Here is a 16,114-nt window from a genome sequence, read left to right as displayed (position 1 = left end):
GATTATTAAAGCACTTGAATGGGAAATTTCTTCCCAAAGAAAAACAATCTTTGAAAAATCAACATCCCGAAAAAAGTTATGATATCAAAAATAATCACCCAAATAAAAAGTTTATTTAATAATAAAACATTTGTATGGACTAGAATTTTGAAATTCTTTTTGATTCTTGAGAAAAATCTTTTTTTAAAAAATCACCCATAAATCTGAGTAATTTTCAAAAAAATAAATTAAATAAGATAATTTTGAAATATAAAGTGGATAAAAGGTTATTTATTATTATATTGTCCTAATTTAATAATATAATTTTGTGAAATAAAACATTTAAAAAAAAAAATAAATAAATAAATTTGATCTATCCCACAATTATATTTTCAATATCCAAAAAATTAGAATTTGCTTTCTTTTATCATGCGTTGAACCCTCGCTTTCGAACATAAAACATTTTGAAAGTATGGATATAATTTTAAAGGATGTAGCGAATGATTATAATTATTTCATTCGATCTTTGTTGAATGAAGTTGTGATGATGAAAATGATATTATTGGTACAACATATATTTATTTACGTTGCAGTGGGTTAAGCCTGTACACAGAATCGTTTGTTATGTATATACTTGAAACAATACAATAAATAACAATTCATTTTCTCGTTTTTGAATTTTAACATGGAATATCTTCCATTTTCTTCTATAATCAGAAAAATATTGATGGCGGGGCATTTATTATGACGACAGCATCAGCGTTGAAGTTAGAACAACTTATGTTGAACAATAGATAGAGGGAAATTCATATTTACATCTGTTGGTTTAAAATTCAGAGCAAACGTAGCAAAAGGTGGAAATGATATTTTCGTTGAATGTTATTACATCACATCTCAAATCAATGAAAGTCAATTCCAATTTGATCTTCGAGAGAATCGTTATTCACGAATTAATGCAATAAATGGGAGAGATGAATACCAGCATCCAATAAACACAGATCTTATTGGATTTGTGACCATTCATCAGAGTGACATAATCATTGTGAGAAGTGTGAGTGGATCAAACGAAAAACAGTGTGGAACAAACGATTTTCCATGTTATTCTATTGATCATGGGCTGATTCACTTGACTTCAGAGCTGATTAGTCAAATACTCGAAATAGATGAGAACGTGATAGAAGAAGAGGTGAATCTGAAGAAAATGAGCATGAGTCTATCTGCATTTTCTTTTTCATCACCACTTCCATCAGTTATTGATTCATTAACGATTATCAATTCAACAGTTAAAACTTCTCTGATAGATATCAATGAATGTGGACAATTGACAATCAAGGATTTCAATACAGAAAATATCACAGTTGAAGGAAATGAAGAATCATTGATATCTTGCCTGTCTCCGAAAAAGACGATACAGTTGACAAATTGCACAATGTGCGGAGTCAGTTCAAAGATCGCAAAAGGGAAATTGATAAAATTAGAGGATTGCACAGATGTGAAAATGGACAGTTGCATTTTTGATGGGAGTTCAAAGGAAAGAAATGAAAAGAATTCGAATGTGGAAGAAGAGATGTGCAGATGGTCAGGATCTCTTGTGGATATTGTGAAGAGTTCTATTTTGATGAAAGATACCACAATATCTAATTCGCCAGATGGTGGAATAACAATGAGTGGAGGGGAAATGACTGTTAATGATGGAAGATTTGAAAACAACAATCCTTTTGTTCAGAAATATCCCTCTCTTCGTCGAAACATCATTTGCTCTGATTCTGCCTCACTGACCATTTCCAGTTTGAAAGGAGGAGATGGGTTGATGTCCAATTCATCTCTTTGGATTCTGAATGATGGATGCACCCTTGGTGGAATAGCAGGAGAAAGGTTATCGCCTTTCTTCATCCCAAAGCTCGAAGAGGCATCTCTCATTGAAAACGGAAACAATGTTTCAATAAAATTCAAGGGAACACTTCTTCTTCCTTGTGATTTGTCATTCAGATTGATATTCAAAACAGGGGATGTGGAGTTGGTTGAGACATATCAGTTTGATGAAAACAGTTTTGTATCTGAAGATGAAGTGATTGGAACAATCCCATCAGAAAATATTTCAACGATTGCAAATGAAACAGAGGTATCAGTGATGATTCTGTTTGGAAAACAATTTGCATCAACTCCTCCACAGAAACTGAAAAACAGAAGTAAGTCCAATGTGAATGGAGATGAAAGGATTGTGGAAGGAGGAAAAGAAGAGAAATCAACATGGAATTTGATCGTTATTGTTGTGGTGGGTGTGCTGTTTGTGATATCCATGCTAATATTTGTTGCAGTTGTTGTGCTTTTGCGAAAGAAACTGAGGGAAGCCGAAAAGAAAGTTGAGAAAGAGAGATTGGAAAATGAGGAGATAATGGGGAAGCTTGAAAGGAGAAGAAAGGAAAACAATGGAGGAAGCTTTGAGATGAGTGAAATGCCATCCACATTGCTGGAAGGGATGACGAGCCAAATTCCACTTCTGATTGACAACGATGAAGAAGATCTTCCAGATCCTCCTTCGATGAGCAACGATGAAATTCTGAATGAAAATGATGTTCCAGATTTGGAATCTCCATTGCCATTTTCTGAGAATGCTTCTGCTTCTGGAGTGCCACAATCACATTCACTCAATGTGATATCAGCCAAGAAGCCATTTCGAGAAAAGGAGAAAAAGAACATCAAAACATTGCATTCGGTGATTCATTCAGTGCAAGGTAATTTCACACTGGGAACAAGAGCGATGGATGTTGTTGATGGGAAGGAAGTGATTTTGGCAGTGGCAGAGCTGTTTGAGCATTTGATTTCAGTTGGAGACGAAAGGGTGGAAATGATGGGGAGTCAGCTGTGTCCATATACAATCTTTGTTGAGGAAGGAAATGAAAATGAAATATACCTATTGACAGAAAAACTGGCTGATGAAAAACAGAAAGAGGAAATGAAGCGATGGAAGGCGCCTGAAGCGGGAGATGAAGAAGAGGGAATTGAAAAGGCAGTTGTTTTTTCACTTGGACTGATTCTGCATGAAATGACAACAGTGGAAGTGCCCTTGAGTGGTGTGATGCGGATGAAGCGCAGGAGATGATGAGGGATGGGGTGCGTCCGCTGACGGAAGGGATTGAGGGAGAGAAGCTGATTGAGGTGATGGAAAAGATGTGTGGAAACGTCACGGATGAATCACTTTCTTTGTTTGAAGAAATTCAATTGTTGTAGAACTTTTATTATATTCAATAGCAAACAGCAATTAATAGTTTAGTTTTCTCATCAATTGCAAAACTGTTTAACTAATATTTGTTTTTCTTCTTCATGTTATTTTTTATGAGAGTTTTGCTGATTGATTTTAATAATCAATAAATTAAAATTTTATAACACCTTCAAAAATAAGCAAGTAATAATCGTTGCGTGTTTTTTAACACCAATAGTGTGTTAACATTATTTTTCGTTGTATTTGAAAAATGAAACGAACGAATTATGAAACAATATATGAAAAGAAAAAACGAAAACGTAAAGTTCACTAAGTGAAAAGAATGAAATAATATATTTATTGCAATATAACTAAGAAAGATCAATATTATACATAACATATTACGATATTTTCTTCATCTAAAATATTTATCCTTAATTTAATCATCACAACTTCATTCAACAAAGATCGAATGAAATAATTATAATCATTCGCTACATCCTTTAAAATTATATCCATACTTTCAAAATGTTTTATGTTCGAAAGCGAGGGTTCAACGCATGATAAAAGAAAGCAAATTCTAATTTTTTGGATATTGAAAATATAATTGTGGGATAGATCAAATTTATTTATTTATTTTTTTTTTTAAATGTTTTATTTCACAAAATTATATTATTAAATTAGGACAATATAATAATAAATAACCTTTTATCCACTTTATATTTCAAAATTATCTTATTTAATTTATTTTTTTGAAAATTACTCAGATTTATGGGTGATTTTTTAAAAAAAGATTTTTCTCAAGAATCAAAAAGAATTTCAAAATTCTAGTCCATACAAATGTTTTATTATTATATAAACTTTTTATTTATCACAATATTTTAAAGAATAACGAAGTATTGGGAATGTACCTCAAATACACTTATGCCAAAAAGGGACCAATCATCAAGAGTGTCGGTGGAATTTCTCTGGAGTTAACAGAAAGACCACAACAGTGGAGTGTAGCTTTCTGCTGTCTTCACCCTCGCTCTGATTGCACGAACTGCTCATTGGCTGTTCTTGACAAGACAGATGCTTCTATTTCAGCAGCTAGAGATGGAATATCTGACTCTTTTTAGATCCAGCAGATTCCTCTATCTTCAAACAGATCGTCTTGTTCCTCTCCCTCTTCTTCTTCTTCTTCTTCTTCTTCTTCTTCTTCTTCTCCTTCATCTATTTCTTCCTTTTCGCCGCCACCGCTTGTGACTGTGTCAATCTCTCGTGCGATTCTCTGGAAGAGCAGATTGGGCAATACAGGTGTATTTGCGAGCAGCACTGTGTAAGCTACGAAAGATGTGTTTGGGCCGCGGAGCATCCTTTTGAACTATGCAGCGTATGTGGCTAGCTTGGGGAGAAGGAGGGGAAGGAAGGGAAAAGTTGGAGAAGAAGGAAGAGAAGAGGAATGCAAATGAGCTTGAAAGTGATAAAGATGATACGAGATCGTTGTGTCCAACAGATAAATGCGTTGATGGTGGGAATTCATTTTATTGGTGCAAATGGAATTACTCAAAAACAACTGCAACATCATAATCAACAACTGATAAAGTGACAAGTGGAGGAGATATTGACATGTGCAATCCAGCATTGGAAACCTTTTCAGTGAAATGTTGTTCATTCAATAACTTTTCTTCATTCAATTGGATAAAGTTTTTGTTTTTTTTTTCCTGTTTGATTATAAATGTGAAGAGTAGATAGAAAAATGTCACAAAAAAGAATTATTAAACATTGTGAAATGATCAGTAATATTTTGTGGCAAGTTGCAACCTTATTTTTGATTGCTTTTATTAATTGAATATTGTTGAATGTTTTATATCATCATACATTTTAAAAAACAATTCAAAATTTTTTGATCGTATGCATTTAGAACAAAATTTTGAAAATTAAAATTACTTTTAAAAAAATATATTTTTAAAATAATTAATTTATTAATGCTGTTTGAGAATGTGATTCAAGTGAATTTTTTTGTATACCACAATAAATTTTCGATGAAATAAGTTATTCTTGAAAAGACAGAGTATATTCCAATTGGATCATTCTTTTTGATAAGTCGCATTTGTTTAATATTTGCGTTTAGAATAATCGTTCATTATTTGATCATTTTTTGCTTTAAATGCGGAAAACTTTGTTACATATTCAATTAGAATTCACAAACATATTTGATGAGAGAAAAAGTGCATGTTGGAGAAATCTGATTGATTAATTAAATAAAATGATCTAATTAGGTTCGTTTTTATTGAACCTGAAAATTAAACACATGCGACTTTTCAAAAAAAAAAAAACCCATATCGAATTTTTATTTCTTAAAAAACTTAAGTTTGATATTTGTTTTGGATAAAAAGGAATATGAATAAAAAAACTGAAAATAAAATCATTTTCCACCATAGAAAATCCAGTTAATAATTTATTGAACGAATTAACTTATTCCTATTTTTCATATCAACATAAATATTATATTTATCATTATTTTTTGATGAAAGTCACATTTCTCGCAAAACATGCTGAAAATGTATTTATTTCGAGAATAGAATAGTTAATCGATAATAGCATTTGGAAAAGCAATTGAACATTTCTAATTTATGATCATAGTCCCCATAACAAGAGAAAGAGAATAATTTGTGTTCAGAAATTTATGTGTTTTTGAGCGATTTATGAACATATATGAGCTCAATTGAACAGCAGAAAGATGGATGTTGTTTGCATAGTCTGATGGGTGAGGTAATTAAAATGCTGCAGATTGTGTTTTGCGGGGCTTTTCCTGAAAATGCAAATCTTCTTGAAGAGATTGGAGTTCAAATGGGCAATATCTTGATCGCACACATTGCCATGGCGCTTGACGGGGAATCAACAGGGTATTGATGCTGTCGGATTTTGTTCCATTTTCAGAGCATTTTTGTTTGTTTGCTTATTTGTTTTGATGAAGAAATGGCTCCCCAGCGCACTTTTTGAATGCAACACAAAAACTGCTGTATTTCTGTTTGGATCGAAACATCCTTGGGTGCGATGCAGTGGTATTTTCCTTGTCAAGTTATTGGTTTTTTGTTGTTTAATTACTTTTTTTCTTTTTCTTCTTCTTTCTTTTGGATTGTTTGTTTGCGCAGAACCTTTTTACTTCATCAAAGCATGCTGTTCCAGCAGACGAGCATTGGATGTACAGTTTGTGCCTTTCGGCGTTTGGCTATTCAGCTAGAAATTTGTGTTTTTCATTTTCTTCTTCTTTTTCTGATGCTCCAGATGTTTTTTCTGTTTGCAGTGCATTCAGTTTTGGAGGAGTTAGGCTTCAGATTTCGGTCATCAAAGAGATTCCGACAAACAAGAATTTTGAATCAGCTGAAAGGTTGAAGTTGCCGCTTTGCGAGGCGGAGAGCCGTGCCACTCTGAAATCATCAGAAGAAAAAGCGATGGAGTGCACATGGGCTCCTTTGTCTGATGCAAAGGCAGCCAAAGGCATAAAGGATTTTCACAATCCTGATTTGATGGGAGGCTGCTTGCTGAGCGTGGGGTCTTCGTGTGACAGTTCTCAGAATGCGAGAAAAGCTTGTGGATCTTCGACACTTTCATTAAAGGGAGGGTTTTTTCAAACGAAGCAATGTTCAGTCAGTGTGGCCGGTGGGCAAGGAGGCAGCGCGGGAAAGCGGAAGCAAGGAGAGGGTGTTGCGGGCAGCAGAATGGAGAGAGAAGAGAGAGGCAGACAGACATCAGGAGAGAAGCAAGGAACACAAAGTGGGATGACATCCACGTTGCATTGTGGGTCATCAGGCTCGGCAGCACAGCCTCGGCAGAAGAGCTACTTCAAAGAGCCATTGGCTTCGTTTGTGTCATCCTTCCCATCCTTCCCTTCTGCGAATTCACACTCAAAAGAGGCTTCTGAGCCGACTGCTTCTCACGTGACAAACAGCGATGCAATCCTTTTTGCAACAGACAGATTGGGCAAAAGCGACTTAACAGCTTCGTTGCCATTGCCTTCACACTCTTTTTCTGCAGAGCAACAGCAAAACACTCAAGATGAGCGGGCAGATATGGGAGAAAAGCAACGAGGCGGAGCAGCAAAGGGGATGATGTCTGGAAGCACATTGATGGCGAAAGACGTGGCAGCAAAGAAAATTGTGCAAGGTGATGATTGCAGGATGCAGTTTGAAGAAGAGACGATGCAAAATTGGCTGCATCCACACAGCGAATGTTGCGGTATGGCAGAGGCAGAGTGGCTAATAGATGGGCGTGGGAAAGCAGAGAAGGAAGAAGAACAGGAGGAAGAGGGAAAGCGAAGGAGAGAAAGAGAGCTTGAAGCAAGGGTTATGGAGCAGGATCGGGTGATTGCACTGCAGGAGAGCTTGATACTTGAGGCGGAAGAGCAGATACGGTGGATGAAGGAGCAAGGGAAGTGGAGGCGGCAGCTTGCGGAGTCGCAGGTGCAGGCGATAAGGTGGAGGGACCTTGCAGCGTCAGCATACGACGAGTCGATTGCAGAGCGGCAGGGGCAGGCAGAAGCGTTTGGGGCAGTTGGGAGTTTGAGGCGGATGGGGAAAAGGAGTGCGGCGAATGGGGTGTCTTTGGGGGAGGCAGCGCAAAGTGGTGCTGCTGATGCATGCTTCGATGCACATGCAGAGGCTTTGTCTTTTCCTGCTTTGTCGGATGCTAAATAGGATGGACTGAATGGAATGAACGGGCAGACATTCATTGAACAAGAAAGAAGAAAGATAATGAAATAACTCATTGTTTATCCCAACATTGTTGAAATAAAAAACGAAAAATTACAACTTCAACTGTAACAAGTGCATGTTTTTAAAGTAATTTCAAATAATATTAATTATTTGAAATTAGTTGATTTTTTTGATAATCTTATTTTGAATTGTTTGAAAAAGTTAAGTTTTTTATTTACAAAATAAAAATTTTCGGCCCGAGGCGGGCTCGAACCGCCGACCTTGTGGTTAACAGCCACACGCTCTGCCGACTGAGCCATCAGGCCTATATAGTGGACCTTAAACGAATTGAGCGGGTCAATTCGAATTGATTAAGTCAAAACGTTTTTTGTTTGTTTTATTGGTTTTTACTCAATCAATTCGGTTTTCCCTCAATCTTTTTTGTGATCAAAAATACAAAAATTATATATCAATTTTGATCATTAATTCTGTTGTTTTTGATGTTTCACTTCGAATGAAGCATTTTGAAATTTTTTACAACATGGATAAACAATAATATTTTCATTCTCATCTATTTACAGGTGTGACATAATGTTTCGACTTTATTTGTTCTGTTCAGTTATAATGTCAGTTTTTTCGTTTGTTTTAAAGATATATGAAGTGATCGCATTAACCGTGAAGGATTAACAATGTTTTCTTTATAATCTTTCGAATTATTAATAGAAAACATTCGTTAAATTGTTAATCACAAAAAATGATTGTTTTTTTGTTTTTCATTATCATTTCACTAAGATTTTCTATGAAAAACAACGGATCACCTATTTTTTTGTTTATTTTATTTGATTTTCACTCAGAAATATTTGAAAAATAAAATGTTTAATATTTCTATTGTATTATTATTATACTTAAATGAATGAGAAAAAATTGACATGTGATTGATAAAATAAGCATTTCAATGTTTGTTGCTTAACAAATTTTGTAGGGGTGATTGAGTCGTGTTACCTTTTGATGAAGAAGAAGAGGAGGAGGAGGAAGCCGATGAAGAGGGAGATGGAAATTCAGGAAATTGTTGTATTGTTGGATTGAAAAACGATTTCACTGATTTCCATTGATTTGGTAACAGCCAAGACAGTGAATTATCTCTGGTTTGCGAAGAAGAACGATCTTGTTCCCGTTGTTTTTCAATAGAAATTGATCTTTGCTGTTCTCTTTCTTTGGAAATTCTATCTTGCTCTATTTTTCTTCTCTCTTCTGCTAATTCGGCTGAAGTTGCACTCGAGTGATTATCTGATATTCAAAAAAATATTATGGAAAAATGTTTAATAAAAAATAAGTTAAAAAACAATCATTGAAAGTTAGAATGGGTTAAATGTGAAAAATAAACTTGGCGTTTCTGCTAATAAAGATGTTATTGTGGGTGTAAGTGAATCTCTGGGGTTGAGTTTATTCTTTAATTTTGCGATATATCTCTCGTTGGCAATGCTCTTTGCTTCTTGCTTTCGCAAATATTCCCTTTTCAAAGCATCCAAAAACCTTGAATTCGCCTCCGAATCTTCTGCTGTTAATGGATTTTGTAAAATGTGGAAGTTTGTGAGGCAACACGCGACTGAGAAATAGTCTGACACCTTCTCAACTTCAAATATCCATGGTCTTCGAAAGATTGAAAACAGAGTTTTCAATCGACCAAAGAATCTTTCCACAATAACTCTGTGTGTAGCCAGCTCGGGTGTGCCAACAGGCTTGGTGATAATTGCATCGAGATCTGGGCGCGCTCCGATGTAGGCTGAGTCTGCAAGAATCTTCGATCCACCTAGCTTTGGTACAAATTGGGGGTAGTGGTCTTTGAATATTGTGAAATCGTGCGTTGATCCCGTATATATTGAACTTATCGTGCTTGCAGTCCCAATCCTGGGATTAACCCCAACTTCAGCTTTTACACAGTACATGTGATGCTTTCCGCTGAAGTACTTTTTCCCGAATTCCAGCCTTCCTCCTGGCCTATTCGTGGGAATGACGGTGCAGTCGACTACGAGGCCAACTTCCTTCATTGATTCGATTCTGTCACGACGAAATGACAGAAACAAATCAGCTAATGGAGCTTTTAGACGAGAAGTTGTTGAGTGAAGGAGTCGAATTGTCGCACTTTGTGAGTCGAGTTTTGGTGATGCGATGGTGTGTGTTAAAGTGCAGGAGCCTTGATGAAGAACATTCAATAAAAGAAAAAGTTGTTCTTCTAACGTGTCGATGGATTTTGTTTTTCCTCTACGAGGAAGAGCATCGTCAGGAAGAAGATGAAGAAGAAAGTCGAACTCTGAACGAACGAATCCGGTTAGCCTAAAGAAGGCATGAGAAGGATCGTTCACTCGTTTGCACGCAATGTCGATAATAGAAGGGTGATCATCAGTTTTTGTTGATTCGAAGTGTTCTGGAATAGCGTTTCTTTTTTCCACGCTTTCCAGAATTTCCAAAAATGATTCTTGTGACATCAAAAAAATAATCAATAACAATAAAATGGATCAAACCCATTTTTTGAAATTTCCTTGAAAACGATCACAAACCCAGAATTGGTATAATTGGTCATGATTTAATCAAATCGGTTTTCAGTCGATCTTTTAGGTATTTATTGCCACTTTTTGGTATTAGTCAAAGCTAATACTGCATTACTTAATAATTTCGTTTAAGGTCTAGTAGTCGGGGAGTTAACCCGCTCAGGGGAGTTAACCCGCTCAGATGATCAAAAATCAACCCATTTTTTGTTTGGAAAAAAATGTCAAAGATTGAGCAAGAGATCCACAGAATTGCAGCATCCAGCGAAGCGAGGCTTCTGGAAACTCCTCACGAGAAAGGTCTTCACTTGCATCTTGTTTGCGGATTCAAAAAGGCGGAAATTGAACAAGCAAGTATAATTTCCAGACATTCTCTAAAAAGAGCTGAAAAAGCTCAAAAGGAAAATCGCGTTGTTGGAAAACCCGGGAGACCTTTTCTTTTTTCAAAAACAGACGAAAAAAGGTTAATTGTCAGATTGGAAGTCGATGCAGAGAAAGGAATTTTCCATTCAATGAGAGATATAGCGGAAATGGTCTGTTAGCATTCGAATTATTGTATTTTTAATTTTTTATTATTTGTAGGCAAATGAAATAAGAAGAGAAAAAAGAACTGAAGAAGAAGAAGTCAAATCAGTAGACAAACACTGGCCAAAGAGATTTATTGAAAGATATCCGAAACTTGCTCTGAAAAAAGCAACAAAGTTACCAATAGGCCGTGCTGCACATAATTCGAAGCAAACTATTGGTCCCTTTTTTGACAAAGTTGCAAAGTTCTTTTCCGAAGTGAAAATTGCACCTCAATTGTTGTTCAATTTGGATGAAACATCAACTGTATTTTCAAAATCTTCAGAAGATGTCGTGGTTCCGTCTTCTTCTTCAGTTCAGCCAATCATTCCAGAGCCTTCGTTGCCAAATTCAACTTGTATTGTTTTTCTCACAAGCGCAGATGGAGTGAGATATTTAACTCCAATTCTTATTCCATATTCGACAATTCCAAAAGAATATGTTGAAGCTACAACAGAAAATGAGGTGTTCATACCTTGTTCAACTGGACACATGACAACAGCATGCTTTCTGGATGTATTTCAAAAAGCAATCCTTCCGAGCATAAACGAAAAGCGAATTGCCATAGGACTGCAACACAATCACGCGGCTTTGGTGATGGATGGAGGGACAGGGCATTTTTCCACAGAGATCGTTAAATTATGCAAAGATAATTTAATCGATCTTATCCAACTCCCCTCGCACACCTCTCACTTGCTGCAACCCAACGATCAGTACATTTTTGCCAACATGAAAAAATGTTTCAAAAAGTCAACTGAATGTGGGAAAACAAACACGACTAGCGAAAGAAGAAAAGAATTTATTTCCGTTTTAAAGGAAGCAATTGCAATGGCTTCGTTTCCATCTACAATTAAAGCCAGCTGGAGAGTGACAGGCCTTCATCCATTAAATCCAGATGCTGTTCTTGCTCAACTGCCAGAGAAGCCTCCAGAATGGGCAGAAATTGCTTCATCATCAAACAGGGCACCGGAAGGAGCAATATCTGGGAAAATTTGGCTCAGTTCTGATGATTTGTCTGATATTGGAATATGATAAAGTTTTTCAATTTTTTTATCCTCTCTTAATTATTTTTCATCCTTTATTAGATTTTTTCCACAAACATTCTACTATAATGTTACAACCAACGATTTTTGTTTGTTTTCGAAGAGAAAAATGAAAACTACGGAAGGAAAAATGTTCTGACTTCTGTGATCATCTGAGCGTGTTAACTCCCCTGAGCGGGTTAACTCCCCGACTAAGGTTTTCATTTAACCGGTTATTTGTTTTTTTAATGGGAATACTGATTAAAATTATCTATTCCATTATTTGGATTTTGTTTTGATTTATTCGGAATTTTGTGATCAATTAAAAGTTTTGTTTTCCATGAGCATGGAAGAAGATCGAGATGGTTTGAATTTTGTTTTGCTTTGAAACTTCATTATTATTATTTAGATGATTTTTCGAGAGTTATTAAGTTGCTTGAAGATGCAGAATACAGTCGTTATGAAAACAAAATTGAAAGATGCGCACACATACATATTGATCATGGAATAAAGAAATGCATCATTGTTTCGGCAGCATTAATAAACAGAAGCGCTCTCAATAGAGCAATCGAAGCTGTCAAAGATGGGAGAGATTGCTTTGTTAAAGGCAGACCTCCTGCTTTGAACAAAGAAAAAACTGCAATATTCAAAGAAGAACTTTCTAATTTCGCTAGGGACAATAAACACAAAACAATGAAGGAGGCTCGATTGTTGGTTTGGGTTATTATTTGTTTTAGGTTTTTTATTGTCACAAAATTGTTTTTTTTTTTTTTTTTTTTTAAATTGTTTTTTTTTTATAATTATCTTTCAGGCTTCAAGCCTTATTCAAAATAAACCAAAAGAGGAAATTATTGACCATTCAGTTTGTCGCTCTTGGGCTTACAACGTTATCAAAAAAAGCGAAGATCTCTTATTTAAAACACCTGTTCAAATTCCAGCGGCACGAATTGCTCACAGCACTCAAGAGTGTATTGGAAGATGGTTTGATCGATTGGAAAAACTATATCATGATCATAATTATCTTCCACAACTCGTGTTCAATCTTGATGAATGTTACATTTCAAGCGAGGAGAGAACAATTCCTAAAGTCATAACGACAACTGATGCTCCTGCACCAATGCAAAGGCAGCAATCGCACCCCCAAAATACATCGTTATTGATAGTAATTGCTGCAGACGGAACTCACCAAAGGACATGCATGACATTTTCCGGCAAAGATGTTCCAAAGGAATACAAAATGGCAAACAGTCGAGAATTGTTAATTATTCCTGCAGAAACTGCTTCAATGACTAAAGAAAGATTTGAATACATTTTTCTTAATTCTATCATTCCAGCAATCGAATACAGAAGAAGCTCAATTGCAGAAAAATTTGCAAATGCGTTAATTCACATGGACTCCCTTCATTCTCATGTAACTTCAAACATAATTAGTTTGGCATCAAAGCATAGAAAAGATTTGGCTCTTCCTCCTTCGCATTCATCTCATCTCATTCAACCGTTTGACAAATATGTTAACGCGAATTTGAAAAGCAAGCTTGGAGAAAGTGACACTGATGTTTTCATTGACTCAGCAGAAGGAAGAAGAACACATTTTATCAGGAGGCTGCAGATCGCATTGTATCATGCGTTGTCCCCTGCAACAGTCATTGCTTCTTGGAGGGATTCAGGAATGTGGCCACTTAACAAAAAACTCGTGTGCGATTCCCTTCCATTAACAAAACCTGACAATGTTATTGTTTCTCCTTTCTTAATGGATAAAACAAAAGAATCTTTTAGTGGAAGAATTTATTTATCTTCCGATCCATTTGCCCCATTTTCAAATGGATTAACTTCATATATGACACTTTAATTTATCTTTATCTTTTTTTTCATTTCATACATAAAAAAAACTTAGTTGAATTGTTGACAAATATTGACAAACATGTTTTTTTTAATATTTTTTTTCTTGATTATGAAAAGATGCTTTGTAAAAATAATTGCATTATTTAATATATTTCGAGCCAAAGTATCACACAAAGTTGGAATTGTAATTTTCAAATCAGAATGCCCATAAGCAAATCTGATGTTCGGTTTTTTAAAAATGTCCGGATATTTGAAAGACTATATATAGTCGGGGAGGAAACTCGGGCCAGAGAGGAAACCCGGGCCTCACCCATAGTTTGATTTTTGTGATCTCTAATGAAAAAAACAATTAATTCTGCATCAAGACTTTGTGCAACTGCTGAAATTCGTGAGTTGGAAGATGCGCACTTGAAGGCAATTTACCTACACAACATTATGAACATTCCAACGAGAGAAATTTCCCGAAGCCAGGTACTTTCTCGCTCTTCAGTGCAAAGAGCTCTCGCCGCAGAAAAAAAAAGGAATACACCTGGAAAATCTGGAAGACCAACTCTATTTGACAATTCGGACGAACAGTATTTATCAACAGTGATAATTCATGATGCAGAGCATGGAACGTTTCACTCAAAAATGGAAATAACACAAATGGTTTGTATTTCGCTTATTATTATTAGTTTAATTGTTTTTTATTATTCAGGCTAATGATTTGCTAAAAACAAAGAGAAAAGAAGGAGATGAAGTCAAAACTGTTGATAAACATTGGGTGAAACGATTTTTGAAAAGGCATATTGAAATTAGTCTTGCGAAGCCAATTGCTTTACCTATAGGGAGAGCAGCCCACACTTCGAAATATACAATCGTCCCCTTCTTTGACGAAGAGAAGAAATTGTTTGAAAGTGTCAATCCAATTCCACAGCTATTATTTAACTTAGATGAAACTTCCACTTTTTCATCCAAACAACAACCTGAACTTGTTGCTTCTTCATCCTCAACGCCTTCTACTGTTGTTCCTGAAGTTCACTTGCCAACTTCCACTTCAATTATCTTCATGACAAGTGCAGACGGGTGTCGATATTTGACACCCATATTAATTCCATTTTCAACACTTCCAGAAGAATACAAGCTGGGAACAACTTCACACGAAGTGTTCATTCCTTCTTTATCTGGTCATGTTTCATCAGCAATTTTTTTGGACTTGTTCAAAAAGTGCGTGATTACAGAAATCAGAAATAAAAGAATTGCAGTGGGAAAGAAAGAAAAGCATGCTGTCCTCATTATGGATGGTGGAGTTGGACCTTTTCAGCCTGAAATTCTTCAATTATGCAAGGATAATTTAATTGATCTTGTGAAACTTCCATCGCACACTTCACACATTTTGCAGCCAAATGATCAATACATCTTCGCAAGTATGAAAAGGGTGTTTGGAAAAGCCAAAGAAAGTGGAACAACTTCCTCAGCATCTTCAAAAAGAGAAATTTTTGTGGAAATCCTAAGAAATGGACTTGCAGCCGCTTCGTATCCAGAAACAATAAAATCTTCTTGGAAAAGCACAACGTTATGGCCATTTAACCCAGAGAAGATTTTATCAAATCTTCCTGATAATCCTCCAGAATGGGCATTACCTGGTGTTGAACCCAAATCTGCACCAATGGGATCTTCATTTGGAGCTGTTTATTATTCTTCTGATGATTTATCTGATTTGTTCTGAAGACTATTTATTTTTAATTCCATATCATTGCAGCTTTTATGGAATGCACAGCTTTTTTGGAATAGTTAAATATCTTTATCTTTACTGTTTTTCTTTGTTTCAATTCATGAAACGAAATTCAAACACAAAAAAAGGAAAAATAAAAAAATTCCCATTTTAATATCAATGGCCCGGATTTCCTCCCCGGCCCTGGTTTCCTCCCTCATTATAGTTGAACTTTTTCGAATTGAGTGCATAATTTTGATTTGACTCAATCAATTTGCATTTAGTCGATCTTATTTGAATTGACTTAATCAAAACTGATTTGAATAGATCATTTTTTGATCTTTTTTGAAAACAATTATGAGTCAATTACGATCAAGATATTGACTCATTTTTTCAAACTCTCTTCCTTGTCAGCAGATTTTTAAAATACAACAAGTTTGTGAATTCTTTTTTTGATTGTTTTAAGTGTTTATTGTTTATTTTCTACATCTCTTCTTCCGATTCGGATCATAATGAACAATTTGAAACTTGCGTTTTAAACACGAGCAAGAGATGATCACAGTTGAAAAAAATTTATATCTGTATTTCAG

General features: G+C 35.4%; 7 protein-coding genes across 7 annotated transcripts; 5 read left to right on the top strand and 2 right to left on the bottom strand.

Moving 5' to 3' along the window:
* Nucleotides 1-1,408: 1,408 nt before the first annotated feature.
* On the top strand, nt 1,409-3,082 carry MONOS_9879 (uncharacterized protein; the record flags this gene model as incomplete). Its single annotated transcript, XM_067880418.1, has 1 exon — nt 1,409-3,082. One exon carries the CDS (start codon nt 1,409-1,411, stop codon nt 3,080-3,082), a length of 1,674 nt encoding a protein of 557 aa, XP_067730896.1.
* Nucleotides 3,083-4,295: 1,213 nt separating this feature from the next.
* MONOS_9880 (uncharacterized protein) lies at nt 4,296-4,535 on the bottom strand (the record flags this gene model as incomplete). Its single annotated transcript, XM_067880420.1, has 1 exon — nt 4,296-4,535. The coding sequence occupies one exon, from the start codon at nt 4,533-4,535 to the stop codon at nt 4,296-4,298; it is 240 nt and encodes a 79-aa protein (XP_067730895.1).
* A 1,276-nt stretch (nt 4,536-5,811) lies between these two features.
* Nucleotides 5,812-8,106, top strand: MONOS_9881 (uncharacterized protein). The gene is made up of 4 exons (XM_067880421.1): nt 5,812-6,069; nt 6,141-6,228; nt 6,319-6,373; nt 6,452-8,106. The coding sequence occupies exons 1-4, from the start codon at nt 5,879-5,881 to the stop codon at nt 7,858-7,860; spliced, it is 1,743 nt and encodes a 580-aa protein (XP_067730894.1). The 5' UTR covers nt 5,812-5,878; the 3' UTR covers nt 7,861-8,106.
* Nucleotides 8,107-9,212: 1,106 nt separating this feature from the next.
* Nucleotides 9,213-10,343, bottom strand: MONOS_9882 (putative DDE superfamily endonuclease; the record flags this gene model as incomplete). Its single annotated transcript, XM_067880422.1, has 1 exon — nt 9,213-10,343. The coding sequence occupies one exon, from the start codon at nt 10,341-10,343 to the stop codon at nt 9,213-9,215; it is 1,131 nt and encodes a 376-aa protein (XP_067730893.1).
* A 281-nt stretch (nt 10,344-10,624) lies between these two features.
* On the top strand, nt 10,625-11,999 carry MONOS_9883 (uncharacterized protein; the record flags this gene model as incomplete). Its single annotated transcript, XM_067880423.1, has 2 exons — nt 10,625-10,936; nt 10,986-11,999. 2 exons carry the CDS (start codon nt 10,625-10,627, stop codon nt 11,997-11,999), a joined length of 1,326 nt encoding a protein of 441 aa, XP_067730892.1.
* Nucleotides 12,000-12,329: 330 nt separating this feature from the next.
* Nucleotides 12,330-13,838, top strand: MONOS_9884 (uncharacterized protein; the record flags this gene model as incomplete). The annotated part of the gene is made up of 3 exons (XM_067880424.1): nt 12,330-12,354; nt 12,399-12,703; nt 12,801-13,838. The coding sequence occupies 3 exons, from the start codon at nt 12,330-12,332 to the stop codon at nt 13,836-13,838; spliced, it is 1,368 nt and encodes a 455-aa protein (XP_067730891.1).
* Nucleotides 13,839-14,266: 428 nt separating this feature from the next.
* On the top strand, nt 14,267-15,539 carry MONOS_9885 (putative DDE superfamily endonuclease; the record flags this gene model as incomplete). Its single annotated transcript, XM_067880425.1, has 2 exons — nt 14,267-14,479; nt 14,529-15,539. 2 exons carry the CDS (start codon nt 14,267-14,269, stop codon nt 15,537-15,539), a joined length of 1,224 nt encoding a protein of 407 aa, XP_067730890.1.
* Between the last annotated feature and the right edge of the window lie 575 nt (nt 15,540-16,114).

This window comes from Monocercomonoides exilis, assembly GCF_001643675.1.
Source record: "Monocercomonoides exilis strain PA203 chromosome Unknown scaffold13-1861174, whole genome shotgun sequence".
In the NCBI taxonomy this organism is placed as follows: domain Eukaryota; phylum Preaxostyla; order Oxymonadida; family Polymastigidae; genus Monocercomonoides; species Monocercomonoides exilis.
The sequence above is the reverse complement of the archived record's forward strand: the minus strand, read 5'-3'. Positions and strand labels throughout refer to the sequence as shown.

Excerpts from the sequence above, each read along its gene's own strand:
- MONOS_9881 (XM_067880421.1), top strand. The coding sequence starts at position 5,879 with ATGAGCTCAATTGAACAGCAGAAAGATGGATGTTGTTTGCATAGTCTG. Across the intron at positions 6,070-6,140 it reads CTTGACGGGGAATCAACAGG|AAATGGCTCCCCAGCGCACT; the intron begins GTATTGATGCTG and ends GTTTTGATGAAG. Across the intron at positions 6,374-6,451 it reads AGACGAGCATTGGATGTACA|ATGTTTTTTCTGTTTGCAGT; the intron begins GTTTGTGCCTTT and ends CTGATGCTCCAG.